Source organism: Epinephelus moara, chromosome 5 (genome assembly GCF_006386435.1).
Source record: "Epinephelus moara isolate mb chromosome 5, YSFRI_EMoa_1.0, whole genome shotgun sequence".
Classification (NCBI taxonomy): domain Eukaryota; kingdom Metazoa; phylum Chordata; class Actinopteri; order Perciformes; family Serranidae; genus Epinephelus; species Epinephelus moara.
This window is the reverse complement of record NC_065510.1, coordinates 10,564,107-10,584,209: the sequence shown is the minus strand read 5'-3', so window position 1 is coordinate 10,584,209 and position 20,103 is coordinate 10,564,107. Positions and strand designations below refer to the sequence as shown.

At 41.8% G+C, this 20,103-nt stretch overlaps 1 protein-coding gene across 1 annotated transcript; it reads right to left on the bottom strand.

Moving 5' to 3' along the window:
• Window positions 1-1,173: 1,173 nt before the first annotated feature.
• On the bottom strand, window positions 1,174-19,236 carry LOC126390166 (interleukin enhancer-binding factor 3-like). The gene is made up of 20 exons (XM_050044324.1): window positions 19,106-19,236; window positions 18,425-18,567; window positions 17,711-17,822; window positions 17,045-17,238; window positions 16,724-16,898; window positions 16,241-16,586; window positions 14,057-14,148; window positions 12,173-12,268; window positions 11,535-11,646; window positions 11,345-11,442; window positions 11,153-11,258; window positions 10,917-11,057; window positions 4,903-5,093; window positions 4,417-4,536; window positions 4,130-4,261; window positions 2,894-3,055; window positions 2,621-2,747; window positions 2,466-2,504; window positions 2,011-2,349; window positions 1,174-1,730 (listed from the first exon to the last, which is right to left on the bottom strand). The coding sequence occupies exons 2-20, from the start codon at window positions 18,532-18,534 to the stop codon at window positions 1,621-1,623; spliced, it is 2,802 nt and encodes a 933-aa protein (XP_049900281.1). The 5' UTR covers window positions 18,535-18,567; window positions 19,106-19,236; the 3' UTR covers window positions 1,174-1,620.
• Window positions 19,237-20,103: the final 867 nt, after the last annotated feature.

The window sequence follows — 20,103 nt, the reverse complement described above, 5'->3', positions numbered from 1 at the left end:
GTGGTGCTGGTTCAGGAGCTGGTCTTGTAAATCAGACCCGTGCAGGACTCTGTTGTATCATGTCCTCTGTGGCTTTCAAAAGTTTGAAAAATTAACCCAAATGATGTCATAGTGATGTCATCAGGGTTAGCTCAGAAAGCCTGCATTACAAACTCTTGGTGTGGAGTTTGAAACATGCACTTATTAGGCAGGGAAGTCTACTTTTAGCTCTACAGTGTAGGTGCATTCACTTTTTCTTGAAAGTGGAAGTATTTTATATTTCATGTGTGTGCTTGTGCATTTTCTCCCTGATGAACCTTTGCAATTACACTTACCGTATTTCTTCACAAGAGTCAGTGAGGCTTCCTCTAATCTTTGAAAGCCACATAGCTGTGGATACAGACCAGGGGTGTCCAGACTGTTCTGAAGGGGGGCAACATTAGATAATGTGAAAATGCCTGGGGGCAGCTGATTCTCACATATGGGTTTAAAAAAAAAATTACACAGAAATGAGGCAAACACAACTGTTCCATCTGTCAGTAAAAAGCAGCCATCACTGTCAACCTCATGCTTCATTGCTGTGGCCATGTCTGTCACCTAGCAGGAAATGTCTGCTGTTAGGTAACTTCTCATTTGCTTGTTTACCATCTTATGAAAACACATTAGTTCCACCTGTGTAGCTCTTACTTGGCGCATGCCTACAAAGTGACTGATAGTCCTGCCATTGTGAAAGGACAAAATGCAGCGTATTATATATTATAAGGCGGGACATATGTAGTATATTTTAAGAGACAGGCTTTGGGCTGTATAAAATCACTCTGGGGCCATAATGGACTTTGAGCATACCTGATACAGACCATGCATGCTACGTGATGAATGGTTTCTGCATAGGCTGCAGAAACCATTCACTGCACTTGTGGGTGTTGCAAAATGTTCCAGCAACACCAGTGTGAGGAATACGTTCGGCATTTTTAAGGGAAGCTCAAGTTGCCCTAGTTTTCATAGCTTTGAAGACACAATTCATAATGAACAAATGGTAGCCCAACTCTCACCTGACCTGTGACATTCAAAATCAGAGCTCCATCCATCCACAGTAACTGAGAAGGTAAGCTCTATAAACACAATTAAAGCAACTTTGTATTTGTCGTTGAAAAAGCAAAACTGATGGTAAAAAAAACCAAACTTGACTTCAAAATAAGAGTCATTTATTTTACAAGAAAGAACAAAGCATTTTACATGACACAGAAATAAACCTTCAGTTCAGAACTACAAGCAGCTTTAAATGAAAACCACAACACACTGATACAGATCCGGTTCTCTAGATTAAAAAACACAACAACTCCAGAAACATAACATGATGACAAACCAGGTATTTTTACACTTATGTCAACACAGACATGAAAAAGATGTTGCGGTTAAAATAAAACAGGTGGACTTAAATCAAAAGAAAAGCCTGCAACTGTGTCACCCACAACTGTAAAACTAACAAATGAGTTGAAAATAAAAATCCAGTTTCAGAGACAACACAACCACTTTTTTTTTCCCTTTTCAGAACCTTTATGCGAGGAGCATGATCATCAAGGGTGGACAGAGTCAAAAGGTGGCATAGTTAGATGAGAAAGGCTGTACACGATGTGATGGTTAGTAATTCATGTCGCCGTATCCAGAGTAGGAACTGTCATTTTGTCCTCCAAAGCCCTGGTACCCCTGATACCCCTGCTGGTTCCCCCATGACGACTGGTTTCCCCAGCCTGTAAAGCAAGATCAAATCAGAAGATGTTATTTTATGTATCTGATGCGGACTGGGTCACACTACTTGCAGATGATTTCTCATTAAACTTGGTTTGGAGTGTGTCAATGTTTGGTGGGCCATGACAACAATCAGGAAACCCCACCCCTGGATGTGAACGCACAAAATGGAGGGGTAATGGCTGAGTGGTGGGGGCAAGGTTGTATTGGAACTGAGACGAAGAGACAAGCAGTTTTTTGTGATTGCAGGGGTGGATTTTAACTTGCTACAGTTTTACTCACCATAGTTATTATATGTCTGGCCACCTGTCACTGAGCTGGGGTACGCCGTGCTGTACATACAGTAGTCTCCTCCCTGGCCCTCGTTCTGACCCTGGGTCAGCATCTTCTTCTTCTCATCTCCATACCCGTAGCTGTAGGGGCTCTCCTGGTCGGCGGGAGGAGGCATCGACTGGTAGCTCTCTCCCTTCATGTTGCCTGAATCGGAGCCAGAGACGGGTGGGGAGGCGTAGGTGTTGCTGCCCTCTGGGTAAAAGGTGCCGTAGCCGCTGTTGCCGCCTGATCCAGTGGGGCCAGCGCCTTTGGCTGCATTGCCGGCTGCATTGTTACCATACAGTTTATCTAAAAGACAGATGAATCAAGAGCAATGTACAATCAGTTTCAATGTGCGACTGGAGAAGAATCTTGCTGTAATTTTTAGGGATATGAGTGTATTTTGGGGAGTAGCGTATACTTACGATAGCCTGCGCCAGTGCCGCTCTCATAACTGTAGTTGGCTTTTAAAATAAAGGAAAGAAATCACAATTTTATTGATTTCCTTACATGTATATGAAGCGTATTAAAAGGATCTTATATTGTCTTTGTAAGACTAGGCCGACACCAAATTCTTTACTCTTGTTATAGCTGGGTCCTGCAGGAAACTGTTTGCCTCGGCCCCTGCCTCGACCTCTGTGGGGACCCCAGCCCCGAGTCCCGGAGTCTGAGGGAATGCCACGGATAGTGCCGAACCCTGGGATGTGCTGTAGAGCAGGTAACAGCAAAAGATTTTGTGTGAGGACCAATGCTTTTAAGCAAGAAAGTATGCTGAACCTGATGGTTTGAGGGTTCGAGGTCAGCAGTATTCACTACATAAACCATAGATCACATCATAAACTAGATAAATTACCATGTCGGTGTAAGTGACCTTCTTCTTTAAAGGATTTCTGTTGGCATTTGACACTCCATTGTCATCTGGAAACAGCTTCTCCAGAGCAGCGAGGGCAGCATAGGCCTTTGCTTCCTTCTTATTTGAGCCTCTCCCTTTGAACTTCTGTCCATCAACCTCCACCTGATAGACAGGAAAAAATAGCTCATCAGCATTTTACCCTTTTAAAACTTACATGCATTAATGTCAGGAATATTTCTGACTAGTTACATATGTCTGTCTATAGGTTAATTTTGCTGCTCTTCAGTTTTCTGCACATGCGGAAACATATTGCCCACCACCCAGATACCAGTCACCATTGATTAGCTAGCCTTGGCTGCTCTGCACTTTGCACCAGCTGAGTCAGGTGGGAGGTGGCACTTACTGCTAGTAAAGGCATCCCAACCCAACAGTGTTGCTGTGGAAACATTGTGCCTACCCTCCAGTCTCCACCCAAGTCGCCCTGGTGAGTAAGCAGCTCAATATTTAGCCGCATTTAGTGGCTAACATAGTTAACAATGTCAAAGGGGTTTTGAGTCTCAAAATGTCGCTGATTATTCACAGGGGTTACCAGCAGAGGGTGGCCATCACGTTGCCACAGTGATGTCGACCCACAACCTGGACGGTGTTACCAGCAGTAATCGCAAATGAATGGCGGCGCCAGCTAGCTCCAACCCAACCTGTTTGGTGCACAGTGCAAGGTGGCCAAGACTTACGTTGGCTAACCAGTGGAGGGGTGGGTAGTGAGTAGAATGTTTCCGCACGTTAAAGCAGCTAGCCAGCTGTCTGTCAGCAAAGCCAACAGAAAATTAACAAAAGGCAAAACACTGACATCACGAAACATTAAAATTTCATCACCTCTAAATGGATAGTGCTTTGAAATGTCATGCTAAAGCTCACTTAGTCAATGTAGCGTCAGACTAAAAGGAGAGGCCTCTTGTATTTAATTTTCATGTCATTTTGCATTTTTTCCCCTAATAATTAAAGGGCGTCAGGCTAACAAATGCAAAATTAACCAAAACTGATGTCCCTTAAATCAACATTATGCCTGCGATGTGGGCTCTGTGTAGATGGGTACCCTACACTGATGCCTGATAGGACTGGACTTGATTTAATTTGTTCACTAAATACTTGAAAGGCAAAGGATATAAAAGAAACACAGAAACCTTTTGATTATCCTATTGGTTTTGTTTCATGCAAGTGATACTGCTGACTCACCTCCATGACAAAGCACTTTTCATGGGAGCCCCCTGTCTCTGCAGACAGCTCGTACTTCAGGCTGCGGCGCTTCTCATTCAGCTCCATCACAGGGTTCTTGCCATGTTTGGTCAAGATAGGACCCTGACCGCTCTGTGTATTACAAATAGACAAACGATGGCTGTTAAACACATGATTACAAACTCTTTACTCAAAAACATCACTTTTTTTCTCTCTAAGGAAAACAAATGCTGAGATGACTTAATTGTATGGAAGTTTTAAAAAGAGGGAGGAACTGGGGTACATACATCTTCTGATGTAGTAGAGACCGTGCTAGCAGCTTTCACTAATTCCTGGGTTCCTTCACCATCACCAGTCGACTCTGGTTTAGATTCTGAGCCTGTCGGAAGGCCGAGATCCTGCAGGACCTGTGAATTACAAAGTCCAAACATTAACAACTCTTTCCTTCATTCACATGCCCAGTGTGAGCTGTAATGGTGAACACAAGCTGTCAAAAATCACAACAGGCAAATGTTCCTTAATCCTAAATTGTGTTATGAAACAATTTAAAAGCCTTAAATATTAGGGTTTAGTTTTTGGAAGAGATGTGTGAAGTATGGGAGCCAATCAGTAAATTACAACAGAAATTCACCAACAGAGAGGTCAGAGACAGGTTTATCATTAACACATCGCTACAGCACAACACTGGATGCCTTGCAGGCTACTTAGGAAACTTGTTTTTATAGGAAAGCAACTCATGGCAACCTCTGTAGATAGAAATACAAGAGTCTTGCCTTGGTGGCTACATTCAGCTTTGAAGCTCGTTTGGAGGGCCCCGTTGCCTCGTAGGTTTTCCCATTTACATCCACGGCCATTGTGAAGACCGGCTCGTGGACTGGACCGGTCTGAGAGGTGAGTCGGTACTCCAGGCCAGGTCTGTACTGGTTCAGACGCATCACGGCATTCATGCTAAAATCATCTGTGACTAAAGAGAAAAGAACAGATGGAGAAAAGGCAGAAAGAGAAATATGAGCCATCACATAAATGTTAACAAACAAATGTGATTAATCCAAAAAAGTTATTTGTCAGAATTTTCTCTCTCAAAATTCCTGATCCATTCATTATTCATAGCTGATGCTGGAACAAGGACGCGGTGGGACTGGAGCTTACACATAGAGACAGAAAACTGTTCATGCTCACATTCACGCCTACGGGCAAATTAGAGTCACCAATTAACCTAACCTGTATGTCTTTTGACTGTGGGAGTAAGCTGAAGAACCCAGAGAGAACCCATGCTGACTCAGGGAGAACTTGTGAACTCTACACTGTTTTTCATTTCACAGTTTAATAAAAAACAACACATGCAGCTGAGAGCTGAGTGTCTCAAGAGAACAGGGGCTGCAACAGGTGTTCAGACCAAACACTTCTGGGGACTCCCTGAGCGGAACTGCTCACTGACGAGCTCCGCTGAGACCGACACACCTTTTAGGGCTTTCTAAAAAAATCTCCACCAGGTGTAAGGCTCGAAGGGATCCTGTGTTTGGTCGTGTGTGTGAGTGTATCATTCTGTCCGCAGCTAATCTCAAATACTACTGGACTAATCAGCTTCATATTTTGTGTGCACTGCATGCTGAAGGATCTCTTTTTGTTGCCGTGATTCAGTTGTTGGAAAACTTGTCTTATCAACTGTTTTATACCATCATTCACTGCTGACTCCTCACTCCTCTCAATTGGCTAGTAGAGGCCGCCAAGTTATTTTGAAATTGGCTTGGAAAAAACAACAAACAGCTGTGCGGTGTTCCGGATGCCATGGCTGTGACCCAGTTTTGTTGTGTCTGCCCCAGTTGTGGTTGCCAGTGCTGCACTGGCTCACCGAACACATATGTCACGCAAGGTTCCTCTTTTGCTGGGAGAGTTAAAGGGGAACTCTGACCAGTTTTCAAATTCATACATGTTATTCCTATGGTCTAAGACAGTTGAGACAGTTGGTGTCATACTGTTGACACCAAGGCTGTATACTCACACACTATGTGATTGATGTAATATAGTAACAGGACACGGTTACAGGAGACTGTTTTTGTTTACTGTAAAAAAACAAATCTATCCTTTAATACCCTAAAACTACAATAATTTGGGGAATTTTTCAACAGAAGCAAAACTAACTGATTATTGGACGATAGCTTCTGAGCTATTTACTTGAGAAATGTACCAAAATATAAAAACCTGCTGCTCTGCCATCATTTCTTTCAGTAATTATATACATTGTACTGCAAATTTATTAGGTACAGATGTAGAAGTGCATTAGATTTAGCTAATTGCACATAATTAACCGGCACCTCAGTGCATGCAGATGTGTGTATATAGTACAACCTTGATTCCAAAAAAATTGGGACACTGTGTAAACAAATAAAAACAGAATGACTTGCAAATAATTTTCAGCCTATATTTAATTAAATATGGTGCAAAGACAGAATATTTAATATTTACACTGATAAACTTTATTATTTGTAAATACACGCTGATTTTGAGTTTGATGCCTGCAACACATTTAAAAAAAGTTGGGACAAGGGCAACAAAAGACTGGAAAAGTTGTGGAATACTCTGAAAACAAAAACAACCCTGAACATTCCATGAGTAACATGATTTCACTATCTACAATCCACCAGAAGATCAAGACCAGCTGTTCTACAAAAGCCCTAAAAACTAATCTTAAAATATATACATGAATTAAAAAAAAGCAGATTATCCGCAGAACTGTCTGCACGGGGGCAAAGCTGAAAACAACCATTTAATGCCTGTGACCCAGGCACTGCTTTAAAAACCAACATGACTGTATACGAGATATTACTACATGGGCTTAGGAACACTTTGAAAAAAAACACTGCTGGTGAACACAGCTCATGGCTGCATCTACAAATTTTTGCAAATGAAAGCCAAATATCAACAACACCCAGAAACATGGCCGACTTCTATGCACCTGCGCTCATCTGAGACAGAGTGACACAAGGTGAAAAAGTGTGCTGTGGTCTGAGGAGTCCACATTTCAAATCATTTATGGAAATCATGGATGTCATGTCCTCCGGGCTGAAGAGGAAAAGGACCATCCAGACTGTTACCAGCACAAAGTTCAAAAGCCAGCATCTCTGATAGTATGGGGCTGTGTTAATGCTCATGGCATCATGGGTATAATGCTCATCTCTGAAAGCACCATGACTGCTGATAGGTACGCACAGGTTTTAGGGCAATATATGCTGCCATACATTTGTCTTCGCTTATTCCAATACCAAGCCACATTCTGCACCTGTTACAACAGTGTGGCTTTGTAGTAAGAGAGTTCAGGTACTAGACAGGCCTGTCTGCTGTCCACACCTGACTCCCATTGAAATGCCAAGTACAATGGACTGTTGAACAACTTAAGTCGTTCATTAAGCAAGAATGGGAAAGAATTTCACTTTCAAAACTTCAACAATTAGTGTCCCCAGTTCCTAAACACTTACTTACACTTCGTGAGTGTTGTTAAAGAAAAGGTGATGCTCCATAGCGGTAAACGTGGTCCTTCTCCCAACCTTTTTGAAACATGTTGCAGGCATCACACTACGAATGAGTGTATATTTATGAAAAACAATAAAGTTTATCAGTTTGAACATGAAATATCTTGTCTGTGAACTGTATCCACCTGGATATATATCAAAAAGGATCTGTAAATCATACAGTCGGTTTTTATTTTCATTTTTCTTTTTTGGAATTGGGGTTGTAAACTAGTACAAACAAAAAATTACATTAAATTAAATAGAAAACAGAAAGAGCTAGATGAAATTACACTTACAGTTAGGGGTTAAAGTTGGCAGGAAATAATCTGCCGCAGTGTTCAGCCACTTTGGATTAATAACTAAATACATCTTATTGGCAGTTTTATATGTATCACTATCAAGCAAGTTAATTTTCATATGCTGCAGCATTGAGTTCCTACCAGTTGATGCCATTAAGATACTCACTCAACAAACCAGATAGTAATGTCACACACATTGTGAGTGCAGATGTCGATAAACTTGCGGTCAGCATCTCGCTAGCTACAGAGGAGGAGCAAGTGTGAACAGAGTTGTTGTTTATCTGAAGTGGTGGGGGATTTTTAAAGTCAAAGTTTCAAACCAGGCTCAAGAAATATTTAGTGCAGTAAAGCTATCTGTCTCTTGCTAGCTACTGGTACAGGTGTTTGGCTGCCTCAGTGCTTCAGACCAAAGGGAGGGGGCACTGCTAAGGGGGTTCCTGACAGACATTGCAAGCAGTGTTGGCCACTAAGATAGCCTGGGCACAGTAATTACAATCCGGACTGGCTGTGTTGGAATGTCCTACAAGGGCCCTCCTCCCCTGGTCTGTCTGCGCTCGCGGTCAGCATAAAGAGCCCTTAAACTGGGATAAGTATTCCCCAGTTAGAAAGTACATTATTAACATTAATATGCAATTACTTCACTCTCTAAGATAAAGGAAGATAGAAGAAAGAGAGGACAGGAGAGGAAGTATACACATCATTTTCAAGGGTAAGACTGCTTAGATAAACTTGAAGAAATTTTAAAGTCCAGTGTGTAGGATTTAGGGGGATACGTATACGGATAAGTATGTTTTCTTTAGTGTATAATCACCTGAAAATAAAACCTGCTATGTTTTCCTTACCTTAGAATGAGCTGTTCATATCTACATAGGGAGCAGGTCCTCTTCCACCGAGATCGCCATGTTTCTATAGTAGTCCAGAATGGACAAACCAAACACCGGCTTCTGATAGGGCCAGTCGCGTTTTCGCGTCAGCCACCGTAGTAAGCAGCCCCTCTGTGATGTTCAGAAAACCACAGATCTTTAAGCATGAAACTGCTTTATTTCATGTTTTACCGCTTTAAAACGCAGGATCCGTTTGTTTTTGGAGAGAGAGAGACCCCGGCGGATAATTTGGCTCACGAATAAAAAGAAAAAGAAAATCCCGAACGTTCAGATCTTAAGTTATCACAGAAAAAAGGTGAACACACATTAGCAGGTTATGGGCTAGCGGCCTGTCTGCGATCTGCCAAACAGGGTCGAAGAAACCCCCCATTTGTAACGTGAAACTCGGTTTAAATCACCGGGTCCATTTGTTTTGGAGAGGAAGAGACCTCTGAGGATAATTCGGCTCATGGTAAAAACCGCTTCAATGCCCGGATCAGAAGTAAGGTGAGCACACATTAAGTTATCAGAGGAAATAGGTGAGCACGTATTAGCAGGACCTGGGCAAGTGGCCCATCTGCAACATTTCGAGCAGCATCGGAGAAACAGATTTGTAACATTAAACTGATTTAAATCACCGGGTCTGCTTGTTCTTGAGAACACGCCCGCTACAGATAATTCGGCTCCCAGTAAAAACATCCCAAATAATGAACACTGAATGAATCCTACGAGAAATTTCGTCTGTTTGCAGTCTGCAATCCTCACCACTAGATGCCACTAAATCTCCCTAAATTATACACACTGCTCCTTTAAAGCTTGCAGAAGTAATGCCATTCATTTTAAACAGACAGTGGATGTACATGATGTGTTATTTAAGTTAATCATAGTGAAATGTCTGAATATAAATTAAATAATTGTTGTGTGTTATTCAAAGACTGTGTGAGAACAAATGCAGGCTTAACTGGGTAGTTTGCAGTTCCTGGTGAAGTTTACAGTAATGGACTAACTTGGCCTGGTGCAGGGCAGGCTGTGGTATCCATGGTCACTGGTAGGTTAGGTCAAGGGTAGCAGCCATCAATTTGAATTTAAGCCAATATTGCTCTTTAGTATCACTTGCCAAATTCCAACTTTTTCACTATGGATAAGGCAAAGCAGCCATGATAGCACGACAGCCCCTGTTACATCTGCTAATACATAATAAAATGCAGCCAAGAGCCACAGCAGCCTTAAAGACGGTCAGCTGATCACATTGCCTGTCCACAAAGACAACAATCCACCGGAGCTCACAGTACAAATCAATTCAGGAGTTATTCTGAGGTGCATCATTTTCCGCCACTTTACCGCTGCATCGGATCATAGGGTTCCCCACCAGCCAAATCCCACTTTAACCCCTGCTTAGTGTCTTTTAAATAAGCTCGGTAGAACTGACGATATAAAATGGCAGGTGCAGGGATGTAACGGTGACCGGATTCACATTAAACTGCTGTAAATTTGCAGACGTAGATTGTTACCGTTTCAAATTGTCGTTATCATCAAAACCGTGTTTTATTAACGCGCTTAGAAAACTCACGGTAAATGCTGTCGAGCATCGACCAACGTTGGCAACAGTCTCCCGGACACGGGCACACAGGCGCAGCATGCAACATGGGCTTGTTCCGCTTTTCCTTTGTTTTCAGATTGGGCGTGCAGCAGGCAAACCCAGTGATGCTACTGGTCCCTTGTCCTCATCTACAGTGACACAGACACTCACGCAAGCATTTTCAATGACAGGCTATCTTTAATGTTAATGCACATTTGATACGGTTTTATGTTCACATAAGTTACTGAATATGTTAATATTTGAATGTTGATGCAAACAAAAAGTACATAGAACTAACCATACTGATTTTCAATAAAAAAACTTAGTGAGATGATTCCAGTGTGTGTTTCAGCACATTTAACATTAGTGTGACAATTTTGCTCATAATCATGATATGAAATTACCATACCATTTTATCCCTAGTCAGGTTCAAGTTGTGTCATAGAGTTAACGAAAAGACTTAAATAAAATATCCACAGCTCATTTAACAGTAAAAAGGCTCAGCTTATAGCAGGACATCTGATATTCAGTACTGACATGATTTCCTTGGAAAGCGCTTCTGGAACTTGAGAAACTTCCTCTGTTTGCTGTTGAGTTGTGGCTCCTCCCCTTCTTTCTCCACCTCTGTGTAAGGTCTCTTCGATGGTAAGTTGTAGTGTCCAGCAGGTGTTATCTGGGCTGTATCAAATAACAGACACAAGCCTTAGAACAGATCGTTTCATGAACGTTTTTCATTTTAAAAAAAAGGGGGAAGTGCAGATATCAATAGGTACCTGTGCCATCTCTGCTGCCTCCTGCTGATTTCCGTGGCTTTGTAGGTTTGTAGTCCATCCCCAACACCTTGTGCATTTGTCCAAATGCACACAGCCTCAAGGCAAACTAAAAAAAAAAAAATCACAGAGCAAGTTAGGTACTATATCCAAAAACATGTGTGCAGGGTGCATGTATGAGCCACCTCTCCTTACCTGAGCACTCTGGGTGATGTCTTCACGCTGTTGTAGAGTCAGACATGCAGCGGCGTCGACTGTTTCCTTCTCACACGGGTCTTTCATTCCAGGGCCGTCTTTGCACAGATACAGTTAAATTAGTGTATTTATGTTAATCCAAGAGTATAAATATCCATACTGGTTTGACAACTCGATAATGAAAGGTCACCTTGCAAGAGGATTCCAGATGCAATGCACTCCAAAACCCTGCGCAATGACTCGCCTGCTCCCATTGGTCTCTCAGATGTACCAATAGCCTTCTCCACCAGCAGTTCAAGAGGCTGTGTGGAGACAAGAGCACAGAGTATGGACTCAAGATCAAGATCTAAGCTAGGGTCAATCAATCAAAGAGCTACAGAGAAGGTGCCAAAAATAAGCCTGGTCTCAACCATAGACTGTGTGATAAAGATGGAGGACATGACAGCTCCCCAAAAGTGAAGCCACGACATCTCAATTGCCCTCGCCCCCTCCATGTTAGTGGAAGGGACATGGGCATAGCTACACGTCAAATAAATGTCATTTTAGATAGTTCATGCCACACTGATGTATGTTCAAGTGTTTGTTTTTCTTATAAGTTTGGGTAGAACTAGTTACTTGATACTATAAAAATGTTGCTGCTCTCAATAGGTTGGACAGGTGTATGGGTGGGAACTTGATAACATGGAGATCGCTACCACAGACTCTGGCTCCAAATGACATCACAGTGACAGAGGAAGTGAGTAGAGATGTGTTCTCCATCTTTATACCGTTTATGGTTTATACACAACGACATCTTAGCTGCAACAGGTGCAACCACAGTGTCCTCACCCATCCGGAGAGTGGCGTCCATGTAGGAACGCGGTTACATAGGTCTCTCATGATCCGGATCACAATGACAGCAGAAGTCAGGTTGTTCACTTTGGCCTGGAGACACAAACAAAAGCCAGTTCAGTCAGAGGACGTCACCTCGGCCCTGTGCTCTGAGGTTCCACATAACGACTCCAAAAAACAAAGCACAGACAGATCAGACCACCTGAGCCATCTCCAAATCAACAAAATATATGACACATTTTTTGTCCACGTGCTGTTTGTTGTGGACAAAAGAAAAAGACTTTTCACAAACAGGTGATATAGAGAGAGCTCAGTCTGACAGAGGACATTTTGTAAATTAAATTATATGCTGGTGTCGATTAGGGATGCACTGATTGTAAAATTCTGTGCCGATACAAATACTGAACAATTTGGCCGACAGCTGGTACCAATGTTTTTTGTTGATGTTGTTTATTTTGAAACCTTCATATAAAAGATAAATTAACTGATTGAAAGTCTTTGAGTCCTTCACTACAATAATAACAACTGCTTCAAAAGCCTTTTTACAATATATATCATAATTCCCTCTCTAATATCTATTTTATATTACTGTGAAAACATCAAGAAATTTCTCCTTCAGACAACTGTATTTGTTTTAGTTTAGTTTCAAGCCAAAAACTCTTTTTACAAAATTTCATTTGAACATTATGATTAAGTTATAATTACCTTCACCTACAGACTCATTTATGCTTGACGCTAGACATGGGAGACAGAGACAGATGAAGCTTTCTTTCCAGACTCTGCGTTCATTTTATCCGTATTGTACACGTTTTCTGAAAACTTATAGATACAGGCAAAACGGAGCAGTACCACCGGAGATTGTGGAGGCAGTGTAGCGCAGTTTAAATGAAATACAACTGTAGGAAACGGCGCAGAAATTTAAAAAATGGCAGAACTGACCATGTCTGTTATATAGTGAAAAGAATTCTCCATCCACGTCGGGATGTATATAATGGCTACACAGACCACCGCTGTCTACAACGCTAACTCTTTTTGAAGGTACAATATTACGACCACCTCCACCATTGCCTTGTTTCACAACTGAAACTTTTGACTGCCCTCTAGTGCCATCTATTGACTGTATCTATGCCATCATTAAGGACACATAAAAGTAAAAAGGCAGTGACGTTTACATATCTATTTCCGTACATAAAGGGGGTATATATGAGCCTTGATACTCATTTTTACTGAATAGAGCTTGAACCCATCATAATGTAACTCAGTGCAACTTCCATTAGCTGTTAGTTTTCGGCCACCAGCAAATAACAGCTAATGTTAACAGGCTCTCCTGCCAGTTTCAGCACAAATTTGTCATTCACATTGTAGCATTATCGGGGAAAAAATAGGCTGTGTCCCAGATGTGTCAACTTTTACTGTGTGTTTACTGTGCCCTTTCCTCCTAAAGGTGTCCCGGGGAAGAGCTCTGTTCATCCCTAACACGTTTCTATTGTCCCCGGGATGATAGTCTGAAGTCCTGATTTATAGCCTGAGCAAAACTGATGTGACAACAGAAAAACATCAGCCACTGCCATCGGTGAGTATCATCTTATTTGCCAATAGGCTAATGACAGTCAACAAGGCGAAAATCGGCTGTCAATCAGTGCATGCCTTGTGTCAATACCAATGATTTATTGAAATGTGTCATTAGTATTGATCAGCAGATCACTCTTCATGAGTTAATAAGTAAAATTTTGAAATTTTTCGACACACTTTCTCCTTGCATAAAATATGGAAAACATCAACAACAACTGAGAGCAAATTTTAAAAGTGTTACTGTCACGAAATAGATTATAAAGAGAGACCATTCAAACAGTTCGTACAAATAAGGACGTGAATGCAAACCTGGAACCACTTGGCGTGGCGGAGGGACGCCAAGGCAGTTAGGCATTTCTGCCTGTCCAGAACGTCCGGCGGATCGTTGACTGTTCGCGTTTCTATTGACGAGGTGGGGTAAGAAGAAAAGGTACAGTTTGACCAAGGGGGTCGGCTCTGTCTTGCAGCTTAGGGAGTAGCAGCTTTCCCCAAACCAGCAACAGCAGGGAAAGGGGGTCAGACGTACCTAATGTGTAAATCTTTGGTCCCAGCAAGCATATTATTCACCTGTCAGAGATCCCAGCTAACTTTTCCACAGTGTGTGAAAAGTGGGAGTAAATACTGTCATAAAGACACAGTAGTTTTTACGACAATGCATAGCATGTTTTTTATGTATGGACTACAATAGATACCCCCTTTCCTCAGCCCCTCAGCTTGAGTTTGCTGCTTCCCTCCACTCTTGAGACAGTGTCCAGTTGGTCAAAGGTCCAGCGTTCCTAAAAAAACTTGACAGACTAAAAGGCAATCAATTGCAAATCACAAGCATTGTGAGAATCTTCACGTCTGCCCCACACTGCAGCAAAACTGATGGAGTCCCTAATCTAAAGGTGGCTAAAACAGGCCTTATGAAAGATCGGAAACACAAAGGGCCATACCAGCTTAGTGCAAGTTTTAGCTCATTTTCTACACTTCAAATGCAATTCAACTAATTTGTCGTCCAAAGTTTAATGCTTCTTTGAGCTGACTTTCATTCTGCGCCACAATGAACGGTTGCATGAGTGATAGGACAGATTAAAACACTGAGAAACAGATGACAGAAGAGTAAAATATGCTTGCAACAGGGCTGCATGATAATAGCCCAAATTATAGAAAATAAGATTATAATTAATAAAACTGAAATACTCTCTCTCAAACTACAAAGTTGAAACAGTGTTTGAGCACTGCTTGAACAGAGACAGGTGGAATTTTGTGGTGGTGCGTCAATGCATCTCGCCCATTAAGGGGCTTATATTAGCACATCCACCTGGATGTTATACTTTCATCACTGCCGATCAAAGCTAATCGGAGCTGGAGCCTTAAATACCTGTGACTACCGCAGAGTTATTTGTCCCGGGCGTGAATGCTAAGTGAAACCTTTCCCATTAAATACAAAAGCCAGATGATAGTGGGTGTTAGTGTTATTTTGTCCAGCTGGAAAGAGGCTTTAGCAAACAGTATAAAAATGTATTTTATCTGTACCATTTACTCTTGTCTTATAACAGTCTACAAACCATTGTGCTTTTGTCAAACACTATTCCTGATAAACACCTGACTGGTCAGGCAGTTTGTTTGTTTGTTTGGGAGCACTTGAATTTATGCACCAGTGAAAGCCCTTCAAACTGCAACTGATGAAGACTAGATGACTGTAAAAGCTAAAATCGTGATCATAATTATTACACAATTTTAAGTTTGCAGCCCCAGTGTGCAGTGTAGTAAATGGACTAAAACTGCACTGAGACTGGTATGGTTCTGCAAGTAGGGATTCAGCACTCCCCTTGACCTTTAAATGAACCCCCTGAAACTTTGGACTCCTATGTAAATACAGCTTAAGCTGATCTACACAGAAGCTCTACAAACACTAACAACTAACCAACACATTAATCTATAAACAAACAGTGATTTACTGTATCTACTTACTTCCGGTTGAATTAAAATCCTCCCAAGGGAAGTCAGAGAGATATCTTCATTGTCAGTTTTATGTATTTATCAGTTTTGCTGCAGCTGGTGCAAAATGTACATTTTCAGCATCAAGTACATGCAATGCGCGCTTTAACTTGTTATTCTTGAAAAGCCTTCACTTTAAATATGAAAACAATTCAACAAGAATAAACAATGTTATTTTTATGACTGTGAGATTGTTATCACATGTGCAGAATGTATCAGCGACTACACAAGAAATGTAGTGCTGGCAAACGCCAGTTGATCCCAAAACGACGACAGGACTCTAGAGCCAGTGAAGAGCCAATTTTCATTGGTTGTTCACCGCCATCGGTCTGAGAGAGCCACTGTACAAGCTCCACTGAGGGTAAATGAGATGAAGATGGACAACATGTGTGGCGTTTCAGTTGTCAGTGCAGAGTTACAGATCAGTGGAGGAGTACAGTGTCCACATACTGAGAACACACAGATCAGGCCTGCGGGAGCTGATGTTGGCGACTAGACTAACATACGTACCTTTTCCTTCTCCCTCTCCTTTTTCTTCTCCTTTTCCCTCTCCTTTTTCTTCTCCTTCTGTCTCTCCTATTTCTTCTCCTTCTGCCTCTCCTTTTTCTTCTCCATCTGCCTCTCCTTTTTCTTCTCCATCTGCCTCTCCTTTTTCTCCTCCTTCTGCCTCTCCTTTTTCTTCTCCTTCTGCCTCTCCTTTTTCTTCTCCTTCTGCAGCTTTATTCTCCTGCATTGCCCTGACAAGAGGTGACGTCAGGTGGATAGTGAGAGTCAGAGCTGACTCCTTAGTGGTTGTCACAACAAGGGTTGCATCCCCTGGACACGGGGTCACTGTATACGTTCCAGCTGAACTTGCCTTTAACAAGAAGAACATAGAAACATCAGGAAAGCAAAGAGAGAGTCATGATATTCAAGAAACAAAGACCCAATTAAAAATCTGTTAAACATTTTTATAGAAAATGGTATAAAACAACTGTAGGTACTCAGTCCTACCTCCAACTGTTCGGATAACTTTTCAGACACTTGATTTAGCAGAGTGATGGTAGGCTTGTTGGAGCAAAGCAGCACCAGCTCCAGCTCCTTGTCACCCTTTAGCAAGAGTCCCTTGGCCACCAGGCCGACTCTCATAACTCCACGCAGGACACGCTCTTTCGAATCACTGCTTTTACTGTCAAGAGAAAAACCAAATGAAAAGAATTATTTAATCATTGATATAGAGAGGAAAAAATGTTGCATTAAAATATTTTAAATGGCAGATAATATACATTTTAAATTACTGGGACAACGGCAACGCAGCATTTACATGTTGCTCACCTCCCTGCCTCTGTTGGTTTTTTGACACCTTTCGCAGTATCCATCTGGTCAGAGACTGTCTTAAGGGCACATTCCACACGAGTGACAATTGTCTGCACTGCCTCCAGCTCCTCTGGTGAAGGATACACATCAGAGTGTTTGGCCATCACATGGCGATCATATGGCCCAGCGTGCACCTTAGGGGCTGCAGTGTCCTTAATTGGGAAATCAGAATAAGCAGGGTTTATATTGGAAAAATGAACAACAAAGTGTAGTTGAGAAAAAACATACCTTTAGTTTATACTGTAATCGTATATTAAATTATTTTTGTAATAAATAAATTATGACGAGTATTCATTAAAAGCAGTTCTGGCAGTCCTTGCCCAGTTTGTTGCTACGTAGATGTATTCCAGTGAAAAAGCAATATCATGCAATATGTGAAGTAAAAATAGAATTGGGAAGTATAATATTATTAGTTAGGAAGTGCATATTAAAAACACTTGGGGGAAAAAACATGCACCGGATAGAGCTTTCACGCAAGAGGAAGAGCAATCTTTTTTAAGTACAAAAGAAACTGGAAAACATTACATGTTCAGTCTTATCGTGGCGTTTTGAAGAAGTGGATTAAATGACTCAAATTAAGAAGACAATGGAGTATCATGTCTGTGCGGGACGATTTACACGAACCTCATGTGGCCGACTGTCCTCAACATGCTCCATAGCAGCAATGTAATCATGATATTGTCTCAGCTCCTCCTCGTAGCACAGGCAGTCATACCAGTAACGGAGTTCCTCATATCTGGAGGGAGGAAATGACAAAATCAGGACAGCTGTGAAGACCAGCTCCAGTGTTCAAGCCTATCCCATCTGACATTGGGCGAGAGGTGGGGTACACCCTGGACAGGTTGCTACAGCTAACACATAGAGACAGACAACCATTCACACTCACATTCACACACCTACGGGCAATTTAGAGTCACAAATTAACCTAACCTGAGTGTCTTTGGATTTTGGGAGGAAGCTGGAGTGCCTGGAGAAAACTCACGCTGACACAAGGAGAACATGCAAACTCTGCACAAAAGGGCTCCCCCACCCTGGGTTTGAACCAGGAACCCTACAACTTCCAATTGCTTTGCCTTTATCTCAGGATCGATCATCACATACTTGATTTAATGTAAAACTCCTTAGCTGGCCAAAAAACTGGAGAAACTCTGCAAAGCTGTGCCTCTCTCCTGGGTACCAGCCAGTGCAAGATAATCAACATGAATCAATAAATATAGTAGTTCCAGCACACACCAGGATACTCAGGTTGTCACTTATTATTATCAGCTTACATTGAAAGCAGAAAAGCAGCACCCTACTTAGCTGGCCATTCACTACATGCTGTGTGTGTAACGTTACCTTTCAAAATCATGCGGGAGGAGACGGTGGCCCTGTTGTATGAGGCTGTCCCAGTACAGCAGCTCCTCATACGCCTGATGCTCATCCCACTGCCCTGCAGCTGCCGCCATGCTGTCACGACTTCCGGGCCGACGCTACCACCTCTTGGAGAAAGAAGAAACCTTCATAAGTCTGTGCACAACTGGTAACGTTGAATACAGTAACAGAGAAAAGCCTGGACACAGTTAACCATTCAAGACGGCCTGAAAGTGTCCAAACTTTTGGAGCTCTAACTTGCAGTATACATTCAAGCTAAATGTAATGAATGATATTAGCTCAGTAATCCACATCCATGATCTACTGTTAGCTAACAAGCTAACGTTCATAAGAAACTCTTCAGAATACAAATAAACAGAGATGCATGTGTAGTTTGGTGCGTCACAGATTAAACACATGATCTAACACAGCTGTCCAACGACGCTGTAATTTACCTCCCCAACCTACTGAACAAAGGTACTGCGACAAACTGTGACAGCGCACGTTAGCTAATGTTTATAGCCATGACCGCCCCCTTGATGCTAGCGAGCTAGCTAACGTTACTCAGCATGCCGCTGCCGTTTTTGCCTGTCGTCCAATAGAGGTGTCGTTTTTGCACAAAACCGCTTTATTTTGTTGAAGTTTCATAGTGAAGTTAAGTCTTACCTGTAACAATAAGCGGATAAAGGTGTAGACCTTTATAGTGTAGTGTAGCTGTTGACCTAAGGGCCGCCCGAAGATGGCTTCCTCTTCTTCTTCTATGGTTTTACTGGAAAACCAACGTTAAATGCCGCCACCTCCTGTGCTGGAGTGTGTAACGTCCATTCTGTTGCTATGGCAACAGCCTGGGTCCCTACTTCCTGTCAGCTGCCAAGGAAACTATAAAAGTTTTAGTTTTTTGTCAGGAAATACACTTGGACCCATTTACACAGTCCATGAAGAAGTTAAATTCTTAAACCTGTTTCATGGAAATATTATGCAATATTATGCTCATATTCAGATTCATACTTAAATTTTAGGTTTCCACCAGAATATGTTAACATGCTTTAATGTAAACAACAACAACAACAAAAAAAAAACACATTATTTTTTATATACTGTCTGCCTGTAAGATACCGCTCTATTTTTCTATCTTCATGGGTCATTTCCATAGGAGTGTAAGGTTGTTTCACTGGAATTACATTGCTATGCAACAGCATGGGTCCATGTTTGCCTCTGTCAGCTGATGTCATTCACATACACTGCAAAACATTCCAGCATTTGCATGGTTGTCATGACTCTTACACATGTTAAATCAAAAAATGAAAACTAAAGGTCTGTAAAAAAGACATTTTTTTGTTTTGTTTTTTACTTTCACAGTATTTATTAAGCACCAATACCTGCTTTATTTATAAAATGACCGGGAAATCTGACTTTTCACAACATAAATAAAGCCCCCTGAGCCTGTGTGTCCCCTATCTCTAACAGATCTTTGATGCGCCTACCCCCTTTCATGAATCTACCATCCTGTTAATCAATCTCTCTCTTTTTACGCTCAGCTTCATACAACCTATCAGCACAGGGTCAACTGCTTTCTTGCAGATATAGGTCTCACATTTACACTATCCTTTTCATGGTGTAGCCTTTACCATAAACTGTTGGTGTATACCTACATCCATGGTGTA